Source organism: Bubalus kerabau, chromosome 6, assembly GCF_029407905.1.
Source record: "Bubalus kerabau isolate K-KA32 ecotype Philippines breed swamp buffalo chromosome 6, PCC_UOA_SB_1v2, whole genome shotgun sequence".
NCBI classification, from domain to species: domain Eukaryota; kingdom Metazoa; phylum Chordata; class Mammalia; order Artiodactyla; family Bovidae; genus Bubalus; species Bubalus kerabau.
The window spans coordinates 89465464-89488793 of record NC_073629.1 but is presented as its reverse complement, the minus strand read 5'-3'; the positions used below and the strand labels follow the sequence as shown (position 1 = coordinate 89488793).

The following is a 23330-nucleotide window of genomic DNA, read 5'->3' as shown; positions in this document are numbered from 1 at the left end:
AGGAAGATGGATTTTCCCTGTGAGAACGGCTTCATGGAATCTTTCTACATGTATCAGAGATGACGTTTCATTATTTCCCCCTACCCTTCTACTCCAGAGAAGTGTGGGCTCAAACAGACAAGTGCAAATGTGAAAACAAATGCAAAATTTACCTCTCTCAGAGCTTTTCAGTGGGAGAAACAAGGGTGAAGGAAGGAAGTCTATGATTTGGGTCACACAGGAATCCCTTGTAAGCTCTGAACATGCTGCCCATGGGAAGCCAGACGACTGAGATCAGAGCGAGAACCGGTGGAGTCAGCTTTAGTCAGTAAGCTGAGGTCATAGCGCAGCACAGAACAGTTGAACTCCCAGTTTTAAGTTGTCACCCCCCATGCACAAACACCCAACATTTGAAAGTCTGTTTTTGGACCCAGACACTGGTTAATTAAATCACAAATGAACAAGGGTTTCTATTTTCGTATGCAGCCTACAACTGGCCAAGAACTTTCTTCCGCAGTAGCCACAACTTTCACAGGGTCATCTCCATTAGCAGAAAAAAAAAAAAAGAAAAAGAAGAAGAGGCTTTAATGAGTCTCTCTGCTGCCAGCTTGCCCACAGACTATTTTTTAAGGAGATTATTTTGGTCCTAAAAAGATTCTGGTGGGAGCGAGACTCACGCTTTATCTTCCATCTGCCTTCTAAACAAGAGGGCTGTGTATGCTATCGACTGATTAAATGATTTCTTTAGAGTACAAAGAAGTATTTGTGATGAAGACAACAGAGAGGGCAAATCAATTATTTACTGAGGAGGCTGTGATATAAATTACATTTGATTAAACTCAGAGATAAATCACAGTGATGGAGGGTTTAAGTGGAATGTGCTGGAATAGACAGTGACTAAGTGCCCCCCGACATTGCCAGTAATGAATGCAAGGGCACAGGCCCAGCCCTGACACCCCTGGATTTCTAACACAGGCAGCCTAATATTCATCCATTCACGCCACAAACATGCATTGAATGCCCACCACACAACACTGGCCCAGGTCTCAGGCAACGGTCATGGACAAGAGAGAGAAAGCCCCTGCTCTCCTAGAGCTTCAGACCTGAAGAGGAAAGACAGTGAATAAGCCTATAAATAAGTAATGAACGAGATCATTCCAGAGAGTGATAAGTGTTATGAAGATGATAAAACAGTTTGATAAGATGAAGAGTGACTGGGGCAGGGTGGGGAACAATTAATTTCGACAGGCTGGTCCAGGAAGACATTTCAGGAGAAATGACATTTGAAGCGAGATGTGAACATCAAGAAAAGGGCAGTCATGCCAGGAGGGAATGTGCTTGGCCTGTTTACAAAACAGAAAGGCACTAGTGTGATGGAAGCAGATCCAAGAAGGAGGGGTGGGAGCTGCAGGGAAGAGGGAGGCAGGACTCCTGCAAGTGTCGCTTTAGGAGGTCAGGTGAGGGGTGTGGATTTGTTTCTAAGCCCATCAAAAAGCCATGGTGTTGAGGGGGGAAGGCGTTATGCAGGTACATGATGGCATTTATAACCATTTCTCCAACTGCTCTTTGGTAAAAGGGGGTGAAGTCAAAGCGGGAGGTATGGTAGTGATCCAGGTGAGAGAAGAGATCAGGAACATGGATTAACACACAGAAAAATGGGCTGGATCAAAACAGACACTGCAGGAAGGCAGACAGGACTCATTCACAGATTGTCTGTGGGAGAGGCAGGAAAAGGAAGGAGTCCAGTATGATTCTTGATTATTGCTTAGGGACCCAAGTGGAAGGCAGGCTCCCTTTCTGAGATAAAGCCATCCTAATCAGTGATGGAGACAGAGCCAAGGGATCCGGGTGACTTCAGGTTCCCTTTAAGACCTTTCAGATTCCAGCTCTGTGGACTGTGTGTGGAATTCAGAAGCAGACAGATGCAACCCCCAAATGCTAGTTCTGTCATGAGGGCCCCAGGCCTCACTAAGTCTCGGGAAGTTCCTTATTTAACGCATGGAATAGACAAGACCTACCTGGATGTGTGAGCATGAAATCAGGATGTGGGAGAGTAGTCCATCTGGCAGACAGGTGCTCCATAAGTATGAGGTCTTTTCCCTCCAGTTTAAATGTAGCCCCAGAGTACAGACTGAACTGCGTCGATGCTGAAAAGCCATCATATCATTATCTAAAAACACTTTTTTTTTTCCCTGTCTCACTGACTGTGAGAATTGGGACTTGGCCTCATTCATCAAGACTGCTGCTGCTACTGCTGTTAAGTCGCTTCAGTCGTGTCCAACTCTGTGTGACCCCATAGACGGCAGCCCACCAGGCTCCCCCGTCCCTGGGACTCTCCAGGCAAGAACACTTGAGTGGGTCACTAGACAACTTTCAAGATATCTGTCCAGTCTTAGTGACTGATCCCCCAGCTGACTGCCCCCTCCCACACAGCAGTTATCATTACAGTGACCTTGTATATACAATATGGCCTGACCCTCTGGCCCCTGCTGACCAGACCAGATGCTAACACCTGGTCCAAGCTGTGGTGATCAGAGCCCCAGCCTTGGGAATTGAGAACCAAAGCAGAGAGGAGTCAATCTTTCCTCATGGCTAGATTATAGAATTCTGGGTGGCCAACTTTTCCTGCCATTGGCTTGGGTAACAGAAAGGCAATCTTATAAAAAGCCAAGGGAAAAGTTGCTCTGGAAGAGGTGACCACAAAGAAAAAACACTGTAAAGAAATGAAAAGGAGAAAGAAAGATCAGAAAGTAGAGTCTCCTTGCTTGCGCTCCTGCTCACTCACTCAGTCGTGTCTGACTCTTTTGCAACCCCATGAACTATACAGCCCACCAGGCTCCTCTGTCCACGGGATTTCCAAGCAAGAATTCTGGAGTGTGTTGCCATTTCCTTCTCCAGGGGATTTTCCAAACCCAGGGATCGAACTCATGTCACCTGTGTTTCCTGCATTGGCAGGTGGATTCTTTATCACTGAGCCACCTGGGAAGCCCCGGAATATCCTTTCTGATTCCCAACCCCTGATTCATCTTCCAGAGGCTCAGTTCACACACGCCCTTCCTTAAGTCTGTGAGACAACGCTCAGTACTAATAATGTGTCCCTTTGTTAAGTCCATTCAAGTCGACTTTCATTACTTGCAACTACAAAGTTTTCATTAATAATGGATATTAATTTCTGTACATCTGGCCCCTGGCCCACTTCTGTGTGGTCAGCAGACAGTCAGTAAATGCTTGTCGAATGGAAGGAATGTAGATGGTGGTACTCAGGGCACTGCCCCAGGGAATCTGCTTTATCTTCGAGTCTTTCTACCTAGCTTCATACCTGCTAATAAAGCCATGAAAAGAGAAAGAATTTGAATTTTGATGATCTTTTCCCCACTGTCATCACCAATATCTCAGGCCACAAATTGTTTAATTTTGTAGTTTCTCTCTTTGGAGATTAGCTTTCAGTTAATTTTATGTATAAGAGCCAATTATCTTCTAAGCAACTTCTTTCTGTCTCCTTTCTGCTAACAAGGAAAAATAGATAAGTCTATTTGATCGGATAACAAAAGCTTGAATGCCTACATGGTCTTGCTGATTTCAACAAAGCACCTCCTTTCCAAAGAGCTCAACACAGGATTGCAAGCACAATCCTAATGCTTCTTAAACCACTGTAGTAAAGTGCCAGGGAGAAAATGTGACAAATGTTGATAATCAGCAATAGTAGGATATAACAGATCAATGGAAAACAAATAAGTATTAAATCCCTTGCAGTTTAATTCAGCCAACATTTTGTGAGCATCTTTCATGTAACTGATACCATGCCTGGGGCTAGAACTGCCATGTATTAAACACCTACTGTGCACCAGGTACAGTGATGAACATTTTTATATACATTACTTTTCATCTATCTCATACAACAGCCCTAATGGGTGCTATGACCTTCCTATGTGCAGATGAAGCTTTTTGAAATCAAGAAACCTGCCCAGAGTTCACATAGCCAATAAGGAGATTTGATTCACAGGATTCACTCCAGCTATGTTGTTTCCATATCTGTATATATTTCTGTTCTGCATAAGTTTTCTCCCTGAGAAAGTGAGTAAATGGAATTACTCCCTTTAAGAAGATCATAGTCTAATGGAAGAAGTACAGTTTCATCAAAGGTAGTGTTTCATCAAATGAAGGTGCCACCAATGTGAAAAGTGAGGGCCAGGGAAGAATCTCAATTTCTGATGGATAAGACACAAACTGGCATATCGAAGAGGTGGCATTTCAGTGGGGGACTGTGGGATGCACAGGCTTCCAGAGCAAATCTTTTAAGAAGTCCTGAGAAAACAGATATATTCAGTATTGCACACCTTAGTAACACCCAGGGAAGTAGTGAAAACATCATAATGGAGGACCAATTATGCAGTGTTTAGGCCATCAGTGACATTATGAGGGAGGTATTATTCTTTTTTCAATTTTACAGATGAAGAAAGTTGTGTTCCCAGTGGGAGGGTAATTTCTTCCATGTCACATAATCTTCATTTAGCTGCTAATTATTTCCAGTCCAGGCATTTTTGATTCTAAATAATATATTTCCCCCTGCTAGGTCATATCTTCCAAAGAATGGAAGGACAAAGAAGAAAAAGAAATAGCTACAAATTATAGATGCAATAAATTATAAGGCCTCTTTCTACCCTCAGGGAATTTGCAGTCAGGGAAGTAAACATACACTCTGAAAACTGAAACAAGAAATTAACGTAGAAAAACAAGTTAAGGACAAAAAACATCATGGCCCAGGTCAGCCCATGAATAACTAGCATGTATGTTATACTGAGCAGTGTCCTAGGAGTTTGGAGAAAAGACACAAGACTTTGAAGCAAGGTCCTTGGAGAAAGTTTTCAGGAAGAGGTGAGACTGAAAAAGCCAGGTCTCAAATGATGCACAACTTACATCAAGTAGGGAATAGAGGTCCAGTCTCTGCTATTGTTAAAGGCAAAAGCAAGAGGAGAAAAGCTGCAAGGGAGCCTTTACCTAACTCTGCACAGTAATAACTGCTCCACATTATTGGGCGTCCCTCCTGAGCCAGGAATGATACTAGGCACATGGTAAACGATGCTCATGTACATAAAATATACTAGGCATCAGAGAGGGACAAGTTGGCCAAGAAAGACAGCCAGCTGCATTCAATGGTGCCCATTTGACTCCAAAGTTCACTCTCTTTCCACTATGATCCATCACCTGTGCTCAGATTTTGGAGGGACGTGAAGGCCACCTCTTTTCTGTGGGTGTTCAGGGTGTCTTTGCTAAGCAACATTATTATAACATGGTCTGCATTATGGAGAAAGTGTCTAAGTCTGGGTGAAACAGACGAATTAAGGTGGAAATTCAGTCTTTTACTTCTCATTTTAGGCTAGGACTCAAATGAAAAGTGAAGCATCTTAAAGGCAACCAGATCTGCAAGCCGCAATCTGCAAACAGACTTATCTGGTTCTGGATTCACTAAAAATGACACAGCAACAGACCACTATGGAGTTGATGACATACGATGTGTTCTCATGAAAGTAAACACATCAAGAAATTATTATTTCAACAGTCCTCTCGCCACGCTCACTCTTCTTGACCTCTGCATACAACTGGACATCTCACTGTCTCCACTTTCCTAAAGATATCACCCCTCTTATGCTTCTGTGACTATTATCTTGGTTCTCCTCCTTTCCTGACTGCTGTGTATCTTTTCTTGCCAGATCTTTACTGAAGGTTTTCCCTAACATTCTGTCCGTGGTCTTCATTTTGCACTGGACAATCTCACCTCTCCTAGATGACATCCTAGTTAATAATATTTAGCTTTAATGCCTCTCCTGAGTTCCATGCTCACTTTTTTTGACTGCCTTCTAAATGCCGCCATCTGAATTTATTACAACGAGCAAAATTCAATATGTATAGAACTAAGATGACTAATTTCTCCCTTACTCAAACCAGCTCTTCCATCTCAAGGCCCAATACCATTGCCAACTCCCCACGAAGCCTCACCAGGCCGAGTTTAAGTGCAGTCAGCAAAACCTAACTGTTCGTTTACGCCAACATCAACAAAAGCACGGAGCGCACTGCGCAATGCCTCGCAGATGTGATGTACCATTTTGATTTTCACTCATCAAAGTGAAAGAGTCCTCTGTGTCTAGGACAATGCCCAGTGTAATACAGGTAACGTGTCAGATAACTCTCACAAGCAGGCTACCCTTTATTCAGGTAGAAACCTTGGAAAGACTTTTATTTCCCGTTTACCTTACCATAGCTTGCACACACATTATTAAGAAGTCTAAATAACATTTCCAAAATATCCTCACTGTCACCACATTTATTCAGGTCCTCAGTCTTCCCTAGATAATTCCACGGTATACTCGTTTATCTGTTAATATTTTTCCCTATTCAAGTCCATTTGATAGAGAACTATAAGATGCTCTTCAGACAGTATATTCGTATAAATGCAATTCCATTATTCACAAGTCTTCAATGGTTCCACTTTCCTCCAAACCAAATGAAACAGAAATTTCTCAGTCAATGATTCAGTATTTCATTAAATATTTACTGTACGCCTACTTGCTAAACATTGGGGAGCTAGAGGAGAACGTTATGGATAAATTCCCTGCCCTTGTGAAGACCACAGACTTTTCAATTAGGAAAAAAAAAATTCATTTCTTCTTCCTCACTCCCATTTTCCCCAACATAAGATCTTTGCTTCAGTCAAGCAAAGCCCACTGGAAGCCAGGTCCCCAAATACATTCTCCATGTTTGCATACCCATGCATTTTCCTGCACGTTTTCTGGCACAAGCAAGAGTCTGTCTTATCCCACCTGCCAGTCACCTTCCTGTTCCCACCTCTGTCCACCAGTCCAAAATCTTTAGAGTCTTGCCTCCTAGTTTTCTCTTATGTGATGAATTGAGTTCCTTCCAAAATATGATTTTTCCCTTGATCTCTCTCCCTCAATCTATGAATTCCATTCTCAGACATTCCCAAATGTCCCTTTCTCTTTAGTTCATACTGAAAAGTTTCTTATGAACAAAAGAAATACAGATAAACTGAAATGGGCACACATGCACGTTAACAAAGAACTCAAGTGATTTACAAAATACATTTTCTAACACAGCTAAAATCTAGACACAGACAGAGGTACCTGACAACCTTACAGGTATGTGTATCCCTTCAGCAGTTATAGAGAAACTCACTCTTCAACGAGTTCTTTTTGTTTTTACTAATATTTACTTTGGCCACCTGATGTGAAGAGCTGACTCATTTGAAAAGACCCTGATGCTGGGAAAGATTGAGGGCAGGAGGAGAAGGGGATGACAGAGGATGAGATGGTTGGATGGCATCACTGACTCAATGGACATGGGTTTGGGTAGACTCCGGCAGTTGGTGATGGACAGGGAGGCCTAGTGTGCTGCAGTTCATGGGGTCACAAAGAGCTGGACACGACGGAGTGGCTGAACTGAACTGAACTGAGCACTTACTGTGTGCCAGGCTTTATGCATATATTTTGCAAACTCTGTCTCACTGATTTCTCACAAAAATCCCTTAATGTACACACTGTTATTCTCTCCATTACACAGACTGAGGAAACCAAGGCTTGCATGTGTGTATGCTAAGCTGCTTCAGTTGTATCTGACTCTTTGCAACCCTATGGATTGTACCCTGCCAGGATCCTCTGTCTCTGGCATTCTCCAGGCAAGAATATTGGAGTGGGTTGCCATGCCCTCTTCCAGGGGAATCTTTCTAACCCAGGGATCACACCTGTGTCTCTTAAGTCTGCATTGTCAGACAGGTTCTTTACCACTAGCACCACCTGGGAAGCCCAAACCAAGGCTTACAGAGGTAAAAAGGGCTTGGCCACGGTCACACAGGCAGCTGGAATTCATTTGAACTTAAGTACCACTCCAGCACTCTTGCCTGGAAAATCCCACAGATGGAGGAGCCTGGTAGGCTGCAGTCCATGGGGTTGCAAAGAGTCGGACACAACCGAGCGACTTCACTTTCCCTTTTCACTTTCACGCATTGGAGAAGGAAATGGCAACCCACTCCAGTGTTCTTGCCTGGAGAATCCCAAGGACGGGGGAGCCTGGTGGGCTGCCGTCTATGGGGTCGCACAGAGTCGGACACGACTGAAGCGACTTAGCAGCAGCAGCAGTGTAATTTTTAACTATTAACAACACCCTGCCTCCTTTAAGTATGTAACTGATGAATATGATATACTTAGCAAAGTGACATAAAGTAATCATTCAATAAATGTGACAGATGATAGATGGGGGATAGAAAACAGGTTGACAGATACATACAGAAGTGTAAGGTACATTCATATACATTGCAACACAAAATCCTGGCAATAGACCTGCCAGGTACTTATTATGAACTGATTTTACAAATAAAGATACTATGATGCTAGCAGCTACAGGGGATTTGAAAAGCTTCCCTACCTGGTAACTTGGCAAGTGCAGAATTGGAACGCACATCTCTGAGTCCAGCTCCAGTGCCCTCTGAGATGGCCCCATTGTCTCTTTTCTCTCCCTAATCTATACACACTTCATCTTCTTTATATTCCTGCAACGTCTGGGAAAACAAAAGGGAAGGTTCTGATCCTCAAAGGGCTGGAATAGATGTGAGTTTTGGAGAGGTCATGGGTTGGCTACTCCTGCTCTCAGTCTCTGCATGGAAATCACCCACAGGTGGGGAGCTTTTGATACTTCAAAAACCCTCTCTCTGCTGGAATTTTGCAGCCTGCAGGCGGCTCGCTCTGCAGGAGCCCTGGCTCCCTCACTGCTACCTGAACACTTGAAGGAGCTAAAATCCTAGGTTCTCAGATCAAGGCAAAGGGTTCAATATGGCTTGGGAGAAAAGAGAAACTGTTTTGCGTTGTGGCTGGAAAACTCCTCTGAGTCAGGGGATCGGGGTTGCTGGTTCCCAGAGTCTGAGTTTCTTTATGAGAAAGCTGCTGAGAGCGGTGACAAGTATGCTATCATCCAGTCTGGTGGAGGTTTTTCCATGTAGCACCAACTTGAAAGTGAAGCTGTACCAAATAAAGACAATATCAAGGAAATGACCAGTGATGCACTGGGGCATAGCCTTGACTATGCACGCACAAGGAACTCCCTTTTACATTTAAAAATTGCTCAATAAATATGAATGGCAAAGTGAAGTGTTCTTTGCTCTCTTTGTACAATGGAAATCACTCGGGATGGTTCCAGGGAAGCCGCTCTCCTAGGTCCCTCCAGCCGTCTCCACACACCTGTAAATATCTTTTCCTGCCAGTGGAGGACCAGGAGGCCTAGAAGAATTCCTCTCTTTTCCCAGCTCTCTGAGATGCCTTAAAAATGTTTTTTCAAGATGACAAAAACAGTAACGTGTTTCTATCTGTTCCTTTTCAGGCTGGTATCATGAGTCTGTTCTTATTGTCAAATCTCCTGCAGCAGGATGTCTGTGCTGAAGATGACTGCACACACAACCCAGAGGATTAAAAAATACACATTACAATCTGAGAAAAGATGACCCCTCTTCTCTGTGCTCTTAGGAAGAGCAGAAATGTCATGTTCAACACACCCAGATGTATGTCCCCGAAAAGGGTCCTGCAGCACATTTACATGGATACATTTAAAGGAGGCCACAGGAGGGGAAAGAGGTTTCCCAGGTGGCTCAGTGATAAAGAATCCACCAGCCAAGCAGGAAGTGTGGGTTTGATCCCTGGTTCAGGAAGATCCCCTGGAGAAGAAAATGGCAACTCACTCCAGTATTCTTGCCTGGGAATCCCATGGACAGAGGAGCCTGATGGCTGTAGGCCATGGGGTGACAAAGAGTTGGACACGACTGAGCGCCTGAACAAGAGGAGGAGGAGGGACAGATGGAAGAAAGGTCAGGAACTAAGATGGACTGACATGTGCATTAGTGTCCTAGGGATGCTGGAACAGAGTACCACAAACTGAGCAGCTTTCAACAGAAATATATAGTCTTACAGTTCTGGAGGCTAGAAGTCCAAGATCAAGGTGTCGACAGGGCTGGTTCCCTGTGAGGACCGTGATAGAGACCCTGTTCCGGGCTCCTGCCTAGCTTTTATTGCCAGTCTTTGGCACTGCTTGGCTAACAGATGCATCACTCCAATCCCTGCCATCATCTTCACACAGCATTCTCCCTGTGTGTCTGTCTCTATGTACTAATTTCCCCTTTTTGTGAGGACAGCAGCCATATAGGACTAGGACCCGCCCTAATGGTATCATGCTAATTAATTACGTCAGCAACAACCTTACTGTAGGAAGGTCACATTCTGAGGTGCCAGGAGTTAGGACTTCAACACATGAAAACTGGAGGGGATGGTGGGTACACAACTCAATTCATAACACAGGTGCTTTGGCCATGTTAGCTCATTTCATCTTCAAAACAATTTCATGGAAAAGAAAAGACATAACGCTTTCTTGTCTACTGATGAAGAGGTGCAGGCTCAATAAGGTGAAGTGATCTGGCCAAACTGCAGAGGTAGAAGAATGCAGCTGAATCGTGAACCTGAACCTAATTACCCCATCTGTGCCTTTCTGCTATATAACCTCTGACCATAATGAAACTGGTTACTTGATCTGCCTGCTGCCACTGATGACTGGTCCCAAGGAGTGGTCCTTCATATTGAGCGTCGACATCAGGAAAACAGTGCTGTAAGTGACAGGCATAGTGATCGGAGGCACCTGGCCCTTACTATCAGCCGCTTACCCCTTAAAGTATGCAGATTCCAAATTATGGGTTATTAAAGCCAGAAAACAGCCCCCAGGTGGAGAGAGAGACTAACTGCCAGAAAGAAAAGCAGGTGGAGAGAGAAAGACTAAGTGCCAGAGAGAAAAGCAAGAGAGCGGAGATTGCATTCTGCGACTCGCCCAGGACAGCTTTTTCAAATTAGAGCAAGCTAACACAGAAAGGGTCTTGCTCACCACATTTCATAAAGGCCATTTCACTTCTTTTCTTTGTAACTTGGCATAGGGTCCAAGAAACATTTTTTTGTTTAGACATGGCTTTAATAAAGAGGGTTTGATTCCTATTAACAGAGTTGCCAACAACTGGAAAGTGTATTTTTTCCCTAGGGAGGAAGCATCACAGTAAGTTCAGTCCACACAGGGGACTCTGAGGTTTTTGACTGTTGAAAGTCTGGAAACTCATGGAATTGCCAATTTGTCTTTTTAAAGAGACAGACCTAACAATGAGTAAGATACCATCACTGCTCTTAAGAAGTTTCTAGGATTGGAATTATGTTTGGTTCCTTTTGCAAGAATCCTCTTGTCTGGTGGCAAACCTTGCCATAAAAATTTTGATAAAATGATCTTACCTGGCAGGAGGCTAGACTGAAACACAAAGGAAGAAGCTCCCCAGAAGGGTACTTGAGAAAATCAGGCTGACTTGGGACTTTGTGGTCCCACCAACCCCATCAGGATCAAGTCATGGGCGTTACAGACTTGGTACCTGTGATGGTATCTCCATACTAATCCCCTCGCCTGTCCACATGCCAATCCCTAGCATTTGCTCTTGGCATCCCCACCCCAAACACAAGCCCTTTGGCCAGAATTCTTCTGCTCTTCCCCCTAACAGTAATCCCTACCCTGGTCCAAGTGCAAAAGTTAAAACACATTTTCAGGTGGCCTACTAGATGCGAAGCAATATAATGGAGAGAAAGCAAATGACTCTGGCATGCCCTTTATCCCCACAGGCTCATAGGCTAGTAGCAAAACTAAATATTGAAACCAATGATAAGCATCCAATGAGAATGAATTGATAGGTGTGGGAAAAGACGAAAACATTAAGCTATGATTTTCTGAGATCCTACTATGTACTCATCACTTTTTCGTGCTAGTCTGTTTATATGCCTTACTATACATCATATCCACAAAACAACGCTATAGAAGACGTACAGGAAAAAAAAAATCTCCTAAGCTAACCAATGTAATGTATTTGACCTTTCTCACTGTCTGATGCTGCCTCCCTCACACTGTTGGGTAGTCTGCTTGATTTCTGTTTGATGCCGTTAAGTTAGATGTTTACCAAGAATCTTACACATTTGTTCCCATACCTGCTTATGAGAATTATACTTGTTATTCTAAGTATATAATCATTAAATGTTACATGTACCAGTGAAATATGAATACAAAAAGAAAGGGGAGGTGTTATTTCTATGAAGTTCAACAACTGGAAACAATCAAAATGGGCAAGTTGTGAAAAGAAAGTGTTCTAAAAAAAATTAGGTGAAAAAGCACACAAACCCAGAAGGATTCTCCCCTCTGGTTACTTTGGAAATGATTTTAAATCCTCATGCCACTTATAAGAAACCAAAACTGGTAATCATAGAAGATATGTTTTACAGGCATGGATTTTATTAGGAGAGTATACAGCACTGAAATTAGCAAATCTGTATCCCAAGAAAAGTCCTTTACTGACATTAAAATGTCAATAAACCAATGTACATTTATTATATGTCTTCAGTTGAAATAAAATGTAAAGGGAAACATGAGTCATTTCTTAAATGATTTCCCAGTTTAAATAATTTTTTCTTTTTTTGGATTACCTGACCAACTGCAGATTCCAATCTTCTCTGCTAAGTGCTATTAGCAGGAAGATTTCTCTGTTGGGTTAATGTACTATTAGCTAAGGAACTCTGGGGGAGTCTTCCTGCAAAGTAGGTCAATTCCTTGCTCTATAATTCTGATTATGTCAAAGCATTTATTCATGAGTTTTCGAATTCAACCCACTTCAAATAGAGTCATATTTATATCACCACAAAAAATTACATCCAAATTACAACTAAAGCCTTTGCATTTAGCTCTGTGGTGAACATGAGGAAAATTTAACCATTTGCATGGCATATCTGCACTGAAATAGTAAGACCTCAACATAGCATCACAATGGCCCATCCTGGAGAATTTCTCAGAAAGACTGCAGTGTTCCTTGCAAATTCCAGATGTTGCTTGCTCTCTGCTAATAGCATTCTTGTAAATACTACTGGACAATGCAGAGAGTATCAAATACTGGACACTCAATGCAAAACCTAGCAGAATGACAGCCCCTGTAAAGTTACCTTTTCAGGAAAGCTGGCTTCCAGGCTGACATTCTTAACAGGCTAGATTTTCCTCCTCGAATTTTTCTTCCTTATCTGGAGCGTTATTGTATAGCAGTTAAGTGCAACATAGATGGACCTGGATTCAAATGCAGACTCTGTCACATTGAAGCCATGTGATTTGGGGCAAGAGACTTAACCTTTCTAAAGAACAGTTTCCCCATCGACAATGTAGTTGTGGTTGTATCTACTTCATGGGGTGATGGTGAGGCTCAAAGAAGAGGATGCATGTTAGGGTAGGAATATTCTTGGCTTCCCTTGGGTGACTGGGATTTTAGTTTCAGCATTAACCAATATTACAGAGGTGTGTCCTTCTATGTTTAAATATAAACCCTCTATTTAAATATAAACATATACACATCCTCCAACCTAGCAGTCCCATTTCATCTGAATGTAAGCTAATGTAAATGAGAGTATATGCTTTAAAAAATGGTTCTAGGAGCTCCAAGCACAGATGTTTTAGGATAGATTGTTTTTATCTGTGGCATATTCACACAATGGAATACTATATGCCAATAAAAACAGATGAACTAAAAAATATTTTATTACCTGCAGCAATGTGGATGCATTATAGAGTTGTGCAAAACAAGATAATCCTGATAGAATATACACTGTGTGCTCACATTTATATGAAATTCAAAATCTTGAAAAATAAAACTATGGATTGTTTTATTTATGGATCAACTATGGTGGCTCAGATGGTAAAGAATCCACCTGCAATGTGGGAGACGTGGGTTTGATCCCTGGGTTGGGAAGATCCCCTGGAGAAAGGAATAGCAACCCACTCCAGTATTCTTTCCTGGAGAATCCCCATAGACAGAGGATCCAGGCAGGCCACAGTCTATAATGTCACAAAGACTTGGACATGACTGACTGACTAAGCACAGCAGCACATGAAGAAAAGCAAGGAAGAAAGTGTCATAAAAAACAGGAGTGTTTCTGTTAGAGGAAAGGAGGGCACTATGCTTAAGAAGGGACATGGGAAAATTCTAAGGATGCTGGTTATGTTATAATGTCTTGACTTGGATATGAGTTTTATAAGCATTCATTTTATAATCATTCATTAGGCTGTCCATTTATGTCTTATTACTGTTTCTGTACTTTTAAATTTTTATCATGTTATATGATACAAAACTGAAAATAACTCAAAGATACCCAATCACACAGATACCTAACAAAGTGTGTGGCATCTATTAGGTGAAATAGAAGGGGAGTTGCCCCCCAACCCCTTCTGTACATCCTAGAGATTAAAGTTTCACTGAGAATGAGACACAAAATATTATATAACATTTTAAAGGTTTTCTTTAACTGAAAACAATACACTCAGGTTACTTTTAATGGAGGAGGAATGAATATTTTGTTTGGGGAGAAGAGTATCATCAGATTTCAACCTTACATAGCAATCCTGAAATTCCATATTCAGACTCTACCACGTAGCCTAAGGGCACCTGGGGATTTGGGGTGGATTAGAAGTGAGGCTTCAGCACCCTGTTTAATGACATAAGGCTGTTCTTCCAGGCTGTGGCGCTCAGAGACCCCTGCTGCTTTTATTTAAAGGCGATTCCAGCGCAGCAGCAGCCGAGGTGGATGATGGATCAAGGCCTAAAATGCAGCAATCTGCTAAACATCTCAGGGACGGGGGAACACCCAAGGGCTACATCCCAACCATTGTACCTGGAGTCACTTAATGGCTTCTAGAAGCAGAGCTCAGGAAGGGGCAACAACAGGTGAGATATCAATTTCACTGCCTGCTTTGCCACACTCCTAATAGGAGCCTCGGAGAATTTATGTCAGATGCAAAGTGTGTATTTGTCCCTGATTCAAATGGCAGGTCTAGTCTCCATTTCAGATTCATTCTTAGGCCTTTAGCTGCATTTTATGAAAAGTGGTTGTATTCAGTATGAACCAATTTTCCCCTTGAGTTTTATTATTGAAATCATCCAAATAAATCACCTCTAATCCTCAATCCTACCTGCTTTAAAAGCTGGGGGAAAGTAGTGAAATCCTCTTTAGAAAATACATACATGAAACATTTTCGTGCACTTGAGACAATGACTAGCTATTAAGTTGAATTTTTTCCTGGTGTGTGTGTGTGTGTTTGTGTGTGTGTTTGTGGGGTGTGTGCACACATGTGTGTGTGTGTGTGTGTGTGTGTGGGCACGTGTGCTGGAGACAGAGGCAGTATGAAGTTTTAGTTTCCTGTAAGTTTGTAGTAGTATATCTAATGGCTTGTTTTTGTTGTTGTTGTTGTTTTCCCAATGGCTTGTTTTTATATCTAATAAGGAAAAGTACTATTTAAAGAAGAAAAGCATAAGGACAGATGGTGAACACGGACCCTAGGATATTAATCAGTCAACCAGAGGATGACAACAGCATGCCGATTTTCACCAACCCGTCCTAGCGTTTTCAAATTAGTCTTTCTGTTTTCTTTTTGTCCTAGTTGAGGGAGGGAAAGGGAAAGAAAAATGAAAAAGGGGCAGCCTTGCAAGAACCCCTTCCTCAGCACACACTCTTCACACCCGGCTAAAGTGTTAATCCTCCCACCAAGCTATAAATCTTCACTTCGCTCTTCTACAGACTCTAAGAACAATCTGGTTTACAAACTATGGAAATGATCAGCCAGTCTTAGGTAACAGAGCACTGCAAAGGGGACCAAGGGATCCCTGTCTTGTCCTCTTACCTCTGGTCTCCACCATCCCACTCCCCCAACCAAGACCATCTCACTCTATTTTCACAAGTAGTTTTAACCCAAACTTTATTTTGTAGCATAACAATTTTTACCTGCACCCTCAGTTCTGCTATGGCCCTAGGGGTTTATTCCGTAAAGATTAGAACAGTTGTGCTGTTATTAATATTTAACATTTTAACGTGTCAGCCACCCAGGACTTTTTATTTTCCAGCTGCAAGCAAAAGTAAGCCTAAAAGCAAAACTTGGAGAGATTTCAAGGTTTGTGGACATATGGGCAAGGGTTTTCAGAAGCAATTTTATGAAGGCTCTGATATCATTCCATATAGAACATGATTGTCGTTGTTCAGTCGCCCAGTCGTGTCTGACTTTTTGCAACCCCATGAACTACAGCACACATTTCACTCTAATTTTGGTCCTGGCTAACGTGACATTCTTGTCACTAAGCTCCCTACATACACTTACACTGAAGAGGAAGTAATAGAGGTGTCTCTGTCCCTGTTTCTCTCTCCTGAGAGCCCATAACTTTCCAGGCACAATCCAGATTTATTCTCACAGAGGAAACCAAGCTAATCACTATTCATCTTTCAATACCAGTTCAAATGCCAACTCTCCTTAACACCTGCTCTCTCCTCACTTCATAATTCTGCAGAAGAATTAGCTCTTTTGCCCCTTTCCTGTTTGCCTATTTCTGTTCACCTCAAACTTTAAAATCTTAATTACAGATGTGAGATAACTAGGCAATATTTAATCTAAGCCCTGGAGCACATGCCCCATGCATCACTAATTGGATGGCATTTGCAACTCCCTGATCATACAATGCCTTGTCTATAACTTGTTGATTCTTTTCTCAGATTAAAGAAGTAGGAATGAAGAATAAGCTGCATCTCTTCCCCAGCTTCCCCTTCAGTAACACTGTAAGCAAACCATGTGAACAGGATAGCATCTAAAGAAAGATCACAGTGAGTTCTGACAATGGAAAGGTAATACAGCACTCTAAGTGTAAGCAAAGACTCTAAAGCTGGACTCCCTAGGTTCAAATCCTAGCTCTAACCTTACTGGCTGTGTGATCTTTGGCAAGTTATGCAATCTCTGTGTGTCTGTTTTCCCAGTTATAAAATGGGGACAGACAGTATCTAACACACAGGACTGTGGTGGGGATTAAATGGATTGCTCTGTGTAAGGCTCTTAGGTGTGGTGGATGCTTCTAACCACAGGTGCTCACTAACATCACATGCGGGCCTTTCATCTTGGTGCTGTCTACTCAAAGGTCAACACTGAGCTCTATCTCAGTGACAGGTGCCTTTCCAGAGCAGGTTGACCCAGTGCCCATAAAACCTAGTGCCTTTATATAGTAAGATACTCCATTAAAGTGGCAGAGAAGGGAATTGATGTTCAGAAAAACAAAAAGCAACTGAAGGGGAAGGAACCCAGTGATGTCAATAAAGGGGCCAGCATCTTGGCTCCAGTTGAGTCTCTTCAAAAGCAAAGCTTATTATATAGATAAAGAAAGTGAGGGCCTGACTTGAAGCTCCTATGAACTACCTTCAAACCCTCAAGTTTGAGTCCTCCAAGGATCAAACAGTAGCAGTCTTTCTGCTTTACACAGACCTGATAATCAATGAGACTTCTGGGAATGCAGCTGATCAATGCACTTCACAACACTATCACTGAACACTTATCTTGAAAATGCTCATGACAATCTATTACACAGTCTAATTGAGAGGAAGGATTAAATGTTTCCTTATCTCTTTACCTAAAAATTGCAAGCAGGGAATGGAAACTCTGTACAAAGAATGCAACTGCAGTCTCCCAAGTCTACTTGTTCTACTTATTCTGTTGCTGCTGCTAAGTCATTTCAGTCCTGTCCGACTGTGCGACCAGATACACTGTAGCCCACCAGGCTCTGCTGTTCCTGGGATTCTCCAGACAAGAACACGGGAGTGGGTTGCCATTTCCTTCTCCAATGCATGAAAGTGAAAAGTGAAAGTGAAGTCGCTCAGTCGTGTCCGACTCTTTGCGACCCCATGGACTGCAGCCTACCAGGCTCCTCCGTCCATGGAATTTTTCCAGGCAAGAGTACTGGAGTGGGGTGCCACTGCCTTCTCCACTTAATTCTGTTGGCTGTTTTAAAATGATCTCCCTCATGATTTGCTTTAATTGAATATGTACATCATTACCTGGAATTAAGTACAAATTCATGTGAGAGTGGTTTTGGGGAAGTCTAGCATGGGCTTTGCATTCAAACAAACTTGGGTTTGCGTCCCAGTTAAGGCACTTCCTAGCTGTGGAGTATGACTTCAACCATCAAATGTGATAGTCATAACTGCCTTATTAGGGTTGTCGTAAAAAGCAAATCCTAATTAACTGGTTAACACACTGATTAGCACTCAAGTACCTGAGGAATTGCAGAGCGAAAGGCTCAAACATGTACAGAACATCTAATAAAAGTAGCTATCAATTACCAAGGGTGCACATGTCCCAGGGACTTGACGTACTTTATCAGTAATCCTCATAATCACTTGAACAATGAAGGAGTCATAATGTTCCACTGACGGGCGAAAAAAATTAAGGCTCAGGGAGGTGGACTTGGCCAAAGCTGCAGAATTGTTAAGTAGCAGAAAGGTGGCCGGAATGTAGAACTGCCTGTCCACTTACCCTGTATCACAAGGCTCCTTGCTGTGTTGTGGCAGCAGGTACTGTGCAATATCCTTGGGATACCATGGGGGAGAGATTTAGCCCCTACTCTGGAGGCAGCTGCTTCCCAGGGGGCACTAGTGGTAAAGAACCCGCCTGCCAATGCAGGAGATGTGGGTTTGATCTCTGGGTCAGGAAGATCCCCTAGAGGAGGGCATGACAACCCTCTCTAGTATTCTTCCCTGGAGAATCCCATGGATGGAGGAGCCTGGTGAGCTACAGTCCGTGGGTTTGCATAGAATCAGACATAACAGAAGCGACTGGAGCACACACATGCCGGAGGTAGCCACAGTTCAATGGAGGAGATGGAAGGGAAAAGACAGAAGCAAGAGACTGTATCATGTAAAAGTAAAATGCATGATGAGTTTTATGGTGGGGGTGAGGACAAGGCTGAAGCAGCACCAAATTCAGTCTCATGTTCAGGAAAGGTTTTAGCAGGAGTGAGGGGAGAGTAGCAGAGCTGATTCTTACAGACCGGTGCAAGTTTTCTTGGAAAGGATTCAGGGACAAGCATTCTGGAAAGACAGCAAACCTTGATCTGAGGTACAGAGGTAAAGGATACTTTAGTATAAAGAGTCTAGAACAGTGCTGTCCAATATGGTTGTTGTTTAGTCGCTAAGTTATGTCTGACTCTTTTGTGACCCCAGGGACTCTAGCCTGCCAGGCCTCTCTGTCCATGGGATTTCCCAGGCAAGAATACTGGAGCAGGTTGCCATTTTCTTCTCAAAGGGAATCTTCCTGACCCACGTCTCCTGCGATGGCACATGGATTGGAGACACTAGTACATGCTTATTCACATCTAAATTAACTAAAATTAAATAAAATAAAAAATTCGATTCTTCTGTCACATCAACCGTATTTCAAGTACTCAACAGGCCTATGTGGCTAATGGCTACCATACTGGAGAGCATAGATGTAGACTATCTCTATTATCACAAAAAATTCAGGGCAACAGCAAGGGAGGATGAGATTTTTAGATGATAAAATACACAGCATTATAGCACAAACAGAAAAGGCTGGAGGGGGAAGTACAGAGCTGATCACGAGGAGGCAAAGATGATGGTGAGCTGTTGAGAATTCTAAAAAGAAAACTTAGGTAACATGTCTGGGTGTTAGAAAGGTCATTTCAGCTGCAAGGTGCAGACAATAAGGCATAGATACTGTGAGAAGCGCAGTTAAACCTAGGCTTAAACTTGTAGAGATGGTGAGACAGGAACATATGGAGAAATATATGCAGGAGATGAAGCCAGAGAATCAATATTGGGTGTATTGAGAGGGGAAGAATAAAGAATTCCCAGGATCTTGGGCTGAGAAAATGTATTTGTATAATGTTACTACTACCTGGGGCGTGCAACAGAGAAGGGAGATTGGAAAGGGGCTGAGAGAGTTGATCCCTTCCTTTCTGGGCATGTTTACCTCTTGCCTTTGGCACATTCTGATGGAGATGCCCACCAGGCAATCAGATGCAGAAGCCCCAGGGCCATTTCATCAAACTACAGTTGTTTCCTAATAACTTGTGAGCCATAAACCAACCCACCTGGAGCAATAAAGCCTTCTGCGCACCAAGCATGTGACTGTGGAGGAAAATAATTAGAAAAAATGGGTAACTAATCCCTCTCTTCAGAGGATTTGTGATTTCCAGGGGAGACAGGCAGTGCTCTCATGAAACAGATGCTATTAGGAAGACAAGAAGTCAGCAAAATGATGGGAGAATGGAGATGAAGATAAGCAAAGGAGAATGCGGGAGGTTCCATGGAGGAGATGCAGTTGTCTTAAAGCCTGAAAGGGCATCGTTAGACAAGACTGATGGTGGGGAGGGAATTTATTAAGAATGGACCAATTCTCCCTGCTGCACTCCACTTTTTCTTTCCATCATTTTTTTTTTTTTTAAATCAAGATTTTCCTAAAAAGAGTTAAGTGCCCATCACATAACAAGACTGTGAAAAGAGTCAGAACTCCTGCTTCTCCACTTCCAGGCACCTCACTCCTCCTTACACTGACATGGGCCTCAGGGCTAGAGAAGACTCTCCCCTCCCACCCAGGGAAGGAGAATGCGGGTGAAAGCCCTCTGTGAGTCAAAAGTGTTTCAGGACCTGGGAAATTACAACAGTTTGATTCAGGTAGAAACTTGTAACGTACTTTGAAGGGAAAGGACTCTAATTCGATGAGTGAGAACGCGTTAGAGGTTACACTGCCTCCATCGCTGCCCTCGTCTGATTCGTTCTCCTCTCTTAGTTTCCTGACCAGGGATCGAACCCATGCGCCCTGCATTGGAAGTTCAAAGTTTTAACCACTGGATCACCAGGGACATCCTTGGCAATGGTCCTTTTAAGTGTTCTACTTAAGATGCAACCAAGTGGTCAGAATCACCAGACTAAATCAAACCTCCTGAGTGATTACATTAGAATACAAACTCTCTCTAACATATATCATCATTTCTCCAAAAACAGCCCTGACTCAAAGTTTAGGATTACGATAGGAGAAGCAAGCTCATGAAACACGCACACGGGGTCTAGCTGGCCACCACTGACAGGAGTGCTTCCCCGATCCACCTGTGCGAGGTGTATTTTATACATTCTCATTTCCCTGGCAGGTAAGGATTATAAGGATAAAAAAAAGAGTACACTGTAAAACATTATTTATTAGTGGACCCCTAGCTCTTCATGTGAATCACGTTTTACAAATTTCATTTACCACCGAAACAATGGAATGTTACACAGCTAATAATAAGGTACAGGCCTTGATTAAATACCCAATCCATAATTCAATAGAGGTTGTGCTGACATAATCAGCAAAGAGGGACCTTATGAATATCCAAATAAGCCAACACCTGAATTGTACGAGTCAGCATTCCCCTCCACAGAGGCATATTATTTGTAAAGTGTGCAAAACATTCTTCTTTCAGTGCTGAACGTCAAGAATTTTAGCATTAGTGAAGTTCCATTAGTGATGTAAAGACATCTGTATTCCAAATGAAGTCTTGCCAGCAGTCTTAGGATGCTTTGCTGGGAAATTACTCTGTTTCAATTACATAAGAAATAATATATGTCCTAAAATTGAATAACAGGCTATTTGTCTATTGAGTGGTCTAGAAAATTCCTAAATTGTTAGTTCAAGGCTGTTTGATTTCCATTTTGCATTGGAATGCCAAATTTTGATAGCTCTTGTCATTTCCCCACCCACCCACCCACCCAGAAAGGTACAATCTGAAAAGATCCCAGGATACACGTTTTCCAATTTTTAAGTCAGTAGTACAAAAACTTCCCTGAAAGAGGGCATGGCAACCCACTCTGGTATTTTTGCCTGGAGAATCCCATAGACAGAGAAGCCTGGCTCCAGACTCTTTGGCTACAGTCCAAAGAGTCGCAAAGAGCTGGGACACTACTGAAGCAACTTAGCATGCATGTGGTATAAAAACTTCATGCTGCATGTTGAATTTAAAAGTGTGCACCCACATTAAATGAAGCACATACCTTCTGTGACTCCCCTGACCAACTCGGCTTTGAACTGACACTATATATATTAAAACTGGTTGTGTTTGTCTTTTTCCTGTGAGCACCAGGAAGCTCAGAATCAAAACTGTAGCTCACACCAAACAACAGGACCTTACTGCATGATTTTTATCCACCATCTCTTGTTTTCATATTAGTTATGTAACTAATATGCCTTATAATGTAGGTATCACTATAAATCTGCTCACATCATCATTGTAGTAAGGTCGAATGTAAAGAAACTCCACAGCATCTTATGATAATGCAACACAGCAAATTGCATGTGATTCTGGAAAGTGCATGTACCAAAGGTGTCAATGGACTTGTTGGCTTGTGCAACAGCATACTGAAAACTAGAAACTTCCCAGGAAATCTGGTCATGTGGCCACTGCTCACACAGCACCCCTCCCCCAGGGCTGACAATCCCCCTGAGAATTGCTACCCTGTCCTTTGAGATTGCCAAGTTAAGGCTGGAGAGTGCCCCAGAAATACCCACAAGGAACATCTGAGTCAAGAATAAAAGCATTAATTTCTGAATAAAGTTGGGGGCTGAGGATAGAAGCTCAAAGTTAACTATGGAAAGGAAAAAGTTTCCCTCCGTTTTTAACCCTGACGCATCAGTGATCAACTTCTAAAACAACAAAATGATTGTGCTTATCTCTAAAGAAAGAGATGGGTCTCTGATCTTTAAATCCTTAGGTTGAGCAAATATTCCCATATCATATGTAGAATGTCATCTTCTTTCAGGCAACCAATACAGAAGTGGAAAAGAATACTGGCAGGAAAAGTGATGGAGATACATCTAAGAGCAAACCCCAAGACAGAGAGGAATTAGGAGAGGGAACACAGAGTCCAAAGAACAAGGGCTATGGAGTCATGCCAGCTCGGGTGCAGATAGCAGCTCTTCAACAGACCTGACTTCATATCTGTGATGACAGAGACCTAGTGCCTGTCTGCTGAGCTCCACTCTGCCCTCTTCAGCTGCACAAGCCCTGTACCCCCAGGGATGCCCCAGACACAAAAGGGCTATGGCAACAATGAAGCGGTCAATGGATTCAAAGGACTGTTATTAATAAAAATCTGTAGGGAAAGAATCCTTCCATGTTCACCTCCTGAGACTGAAGATGACTAAGAGCCACGTGAAAGGGGCAGGACGAAGCAATTTCTCAAAGACACACTATTCAATTCAACTCAGCCAGTATTCACTGAGCAGCTACTATATTCTGCACACTGAGGATGGAGCCGGGGACACAGCGATATACAACACAGACATCTAAGGGTGACAGATATTTGGATAATTCTAAGTGAACATGCAAAAGCCCATGACAAGGAAGGTCTAGGGTACTGTGGGAACACAGCAGAGACACATATAAACCAGGC

The 23330-nt window shown here is 42.7% G+C and overlaps 1 protein-coding gene and 1 long non-coding RNA gene across 43 annotated transcripts in view; one reads left to right on the top strand and one right to left on the bottom strand.

The window, feature by feature from the left end:
• Positions 1 to 23330, bottom strand: part of DAB1 (DAB adaptor protein 1) — a 956508-nt gene that overhangs the window by 175585 nt on the left and 757593 nt on the right. For 2 of the 42 annotated variants that reach the window (XM_055585759.1, XM_055585757.1), the window contains exon 5: positions 8416 to 8548. The exons of 35 other annotated variants lie outside the window; for them this stretch is intronic. Coding sequence is in view for 3 of the 7 variants with exons in the window: in XM_055585748.1 (XP_055441723.1) it covers positions 1998 to 2061 (64 nt within the window). In the remaining 4 variants the exon portion in view is untranslated. Of the gene's footprint in view, positions 1 to 1997; positions 2127 to 8415; positions 8549 to 9945; positions 10537 to 11297; positions 11462 to 23330 lie in introns of those variants that run through there. 5 more of the 42 variants (XM_055585748.1, XM_055585747.1, XM_055585749.1 and 2 more) reach the window with 5 other exon arrangements.
• On the top strand, positions 8808 to 9585 carry LOC129655395 (uncharacterized). The gene is made up of 2 exons (XR_008715976.1): positions 8808 to 8946; positions 9364 to 9585. It is a non-coding gene; the product is annotated as an uncharacterized LOC129655395 (long non-coding RNA).